The 3,701-nt window shown below is 38.5% G+C and overlaps 1 protein-coding gene across 1 annotated transcript; it reads left to right on the top strand.

The window, feature by feature from the left end:
* The first annotated feature begins 1,872 nt into the window (after positions 1-1,872).
* On the top strand, positions 1,873-3,291 carry LOC121965125 (C1GALT1-specific chaperone 1-like). The gene has a single exon (XM_042515288.1). The coding sequence runs from the start codon at positions 1,883-1,885 to the stop codon at positions 2,834-2,836; it is 954 nt and encodes a 317-aa protein (XP_042371222.1). The 5' UTR covers positions 1,873-1,882; the 3' UTR covers positions 2,837-3,291.
* The last annotated feature ends 410 nt before the right edge of the window (positions 3,292-3,701 follow it).

Raw genomic sequence — 3,701 nt, forward strand, 5'->3', positions numbered from 1 at the left:
AAAAAAAAGTAAAAAGTGTTACAAGTGATAAACTGTACAATAAACTTAAATTGTAAACACAGACACTGCAGGAAGTTTGTGTAAAATAAGCAATTTGAATGAATCTAGAGCAGACTGTTTCCCAAAGTGATCTGATTACATGCCACAGAAAAAGTGTTTTATAGATCTGAAAAGCTGAAGCAGTTAATTGATAAGTAACCTTTCAGCCAACAACAACAATAAAAAAATGCAGCTGTTTGAATAAGCGATTCATTGTTTTGTTAATTTTTTTAGACTCTAAATGCCACTAAATCTCGGGCTCCAGCTTCTCATATGTAAATATTCTGTTCATGTATTATATTTAAATGTTTTCTTAGTCCTTGGTGATCGTAAACTGTATTTATTTAAGTTTTGTTCTGTTGTTTGAACAAAGCAAACTATATAAAGATGCCACCTTGGACATTGTGATGGGCATCTCTCACATTTTTTCTGATATTTAATAGACAATATGATTAGTTTATAAATTATGCAAATTTTAGTTAATTAACTTTCTGTATAGAAAATTGTCTCCAACCAAGTAAAGAGTAAAATAAGCCAGTAAAGACCACATGTTCTGGGTAAGTGCAGCCTTCTCATTTTTTATTACAGTAAGTTACAGGTAACAATGCAGCCAACATGATGTGGTTTCTCTGAAGAATCTGAGGCTGCAAAACAGGTTATGGAGGATGACCCTTGCAAAGAATTAGTGTCCCTGTTTAAGTTTTGTACTTCTGACATGGTACTTTAGCCTTTGAGGTCACAATCATAACACACATAACAGCCAACGTTAACATGACAACACAGCAAGACAATTCATAGAGATGAAAATCAAGTCATAAAAGCCTTAAAATTGCCTGAGTTTGTCAGGCAGGTTATTCCATAGCTGAGGCGCCCCAACAGCAAAAGCTCTACTGCTGTTAAAAACACAGATTTATCGATACATATCATTTCTGAATATTTGTAATGATTTTGATACTAATTTTCAGCAGTCTTCATACTTGGTACTAGCTCTCTCTTATTGTTAATTTTTGCAGCAGTCATTCTGCTAAAAAAGTTTAATTGTATGGCCTCAGTTTTCGCCGCAGTATTGACAAATGCTATTGAATATTATATTTTTAAAGGTATTGAATAAAAGTTACAAATTCCAGTATCATGATACAAAAAGCTCCATGCTTTAAAGATTATAAGTAATATCATGAAATCAATTCTGTTACAAACTGGTCCTGGTGTAAAGATAATAATAGGAGAGTTTTAGTATCTTTTTTAAAGTAGTCAAATTGCCACATTTTGTACAATTTGGAGTTCATGAATTGATTTCTGATTTACACTTGTTAGATAATCTAAATGTGAGGAAATTAAAAGCATATAGTTTTAGAGTCTGTAACACTCAGAGTTATAAGGCAGTTTTCAATATCTCTTAGATAATAAAATACAAGAAGTTTTAAAAGCATCTGAAACAGGTAAATGTTTGCAGCTTAAACTTTACCAGCTGCTATATTTTTCAGTCACATTTTGTGTCTTGTAATGCACATTTTCTCTACGAACAGGTAAAAGCCTGCAACCAAAGACGATTATTTATCGATTAAAACATAATAATAAGGAAAAGAACTCATCACAATTGTCTAAAGCATCTTTAAATTGCTTGTTTTCTCTAATCAACAGTCCAGAACCCGGATATTCAACTTGCTGTCATAAAGAAAAGCAGAAAATCATCACATTTGATACGATGGAAATAGATCATGTTTGGCATGTTTTGCTAGAGAAGTGAATTAAATAATCTTGATAAATTGAGTAGGATTTTACTGTATAGCATTTCCTTAAAGCTATATTCGTGTATTTTCTCTCTCCAGTGTCTGCTACCAAAATGTTGTCTGAAGGAGGCTCCTTCATGAAGGGGATGGTGATGGGAGGCCTCTTCTGCTTGCTGCTGTCGCTCCTGGGTAGTTTCAGCCCCGGCATGGAGTCCAAGACAGACGACCATCATCACCATCACGTCAAGGCCCCGAGTAAAGACGAGCTGACACGCCTCTCTGAGAGTCACGTTCACGAGTTGAGCAATCAAGTCCGAGTGTCTTGCATCATCATGGTCCAGCCCAAGATCCTCGTTTACTGGGCCACTGCGGTGGACACCTGGAGCAAACACTGCGATAAGGCAGTGTTTTACACCTCTGAGTCCTCTAAGGCGCTCGAGGCGGTAGACCTGAATGAAAAAGACGACTGGGCGAGGTTACGTAAAGCTCTGAAGCATGCTTATGAGAACGCCGGAGACCTGCGCTGGTTCTTTGTGGCACAACCTACAACGTTCGCCATCATCGAGAACCTCAAATTCCTGGTGCTCGCCAAAGATCCCAGTGAGCCGTTCTACCTGGGCAACGCTATGAAGTCAGGGGAGCTTGAGTACGTGTCGTACGATAGTGGCATCGTTCTGAGTTACGAAGCGCTGAAGAGGTTGGTGCACATATTTGAGGATGAAGACAAATGTCCAGAAAGAGGGCGCGCCCTGTGGAAGCTGAGCGAGGACAAGCAGCTGGCCGTGTGTCTCAAATACACAGGCGTCTTCGCAGAGAACGGAGAAGACGCACACGGAAAGGGCCTGTTCAACAGCAAGAGTGTGAACACCCTGATAACGGACAGCATGAAGGACAATCCCACTAATGTGGTGGAGGGCTGCTGCTCCGACATGGCGGTCACATTCAACGGGATGTCACCGAATCAAATGCAGGTTATGATGTTTGGAGTTTACAGACTTCGTCCATACGGCCACGACTTCCGTGACTCGCTAGTATTTAACCCCCCCGAAGGTTCAGATAATGACTAGAGACTCATTCCTTCAAGATGGACGCAGCGTTTTAAATGTTTTGCTTCTATGATGGCAAACTTAACTGTGGGGAGATTTTCTAATTCTGTTTCTAAAACTGGATCCTGGGTGGGAGCAACACTTCTTTGTATATTTGTATCTTTTGCACTTGGCACAATCAGCACCCTATTGTGGTGTAAGTAAACAGCGTCGATGGGTGTGCCGTCCTTTTGAATGAAGATAGAGCTGGATCGTGTCAAACTTGGGACATGAGACGGAGATTTTCTGGAAGTTTGGGTTATTTTTGTCTTAAATGTTTGTCTTTTTGTCTCAAAGCTGCATAGGAGTCATCGGGTGATGCCCGTTTTCTAAAAAAGTTTCTGAAATGATTTAACTGTAAAAGTGCTTCGCCATCTCAACCACATTATGAATAACTTATTTTCTTTTAATCTCTTGAGAATAAAGATGAGAAAATCTCCAGACTGATTTAAAAATTGTGTGAACGCACCAATAATCAATCTTGAGTCAAACTTTTTGAGGCTCAGCTCTAAGTGAAGTGCGTTTCTTGCCTCATTATGCTCGGTTTTTTCCTAAAATTACGTATTGGGTGTTCACCTCTAAATGAATTACCTCAGAGTTGACCTTTGGGTAAACTATATTTCTTTTGCTACACATTCAAAAAGACCAAAAGAAACTTCAACTAGTATTCTAAAAGCATGATTCCTTAAAAAGAAAAAGACTTTTGGATAGGAAAAATTGAATAAAATTAGTTTCTTATTCAATTTGATGTGGTTCTGTGGTGCTAAATGATCCAATGAGGGCTGTTTAAAGGTCGAGTGTGTGCATTTTAGGGGGCATCTATTGACAGAAATGGAATATAATGTTC

This window comes from Plectropomus leopardus, unplaced genomic scaffold (assembly GCF_008729295.1).
Source record: "Plectropomus leopardus isolate mb unplaced genomic scaffold, YSFRI_Pleo_2.0 unplaced_scaffold18705, whole genome shotgun sequence".
Taxonomy (NCBI): domain Eukaryota; kingdom Metazoa; phylum Chordata; class Actinopteri; order Perciformes; family Serranidae; genus Plectropomus; species Plectropomus leopardus.

Excerpts from the sequence above, each read along its gene's own strand:
- LOC121965125 (XM_042515288.1), top strand. The coding sequence starts at position 1,883 with ATGTTGTCTGAAGGAGGCTCCTTCATGAAGGGGATGGTGATGGGAGGC.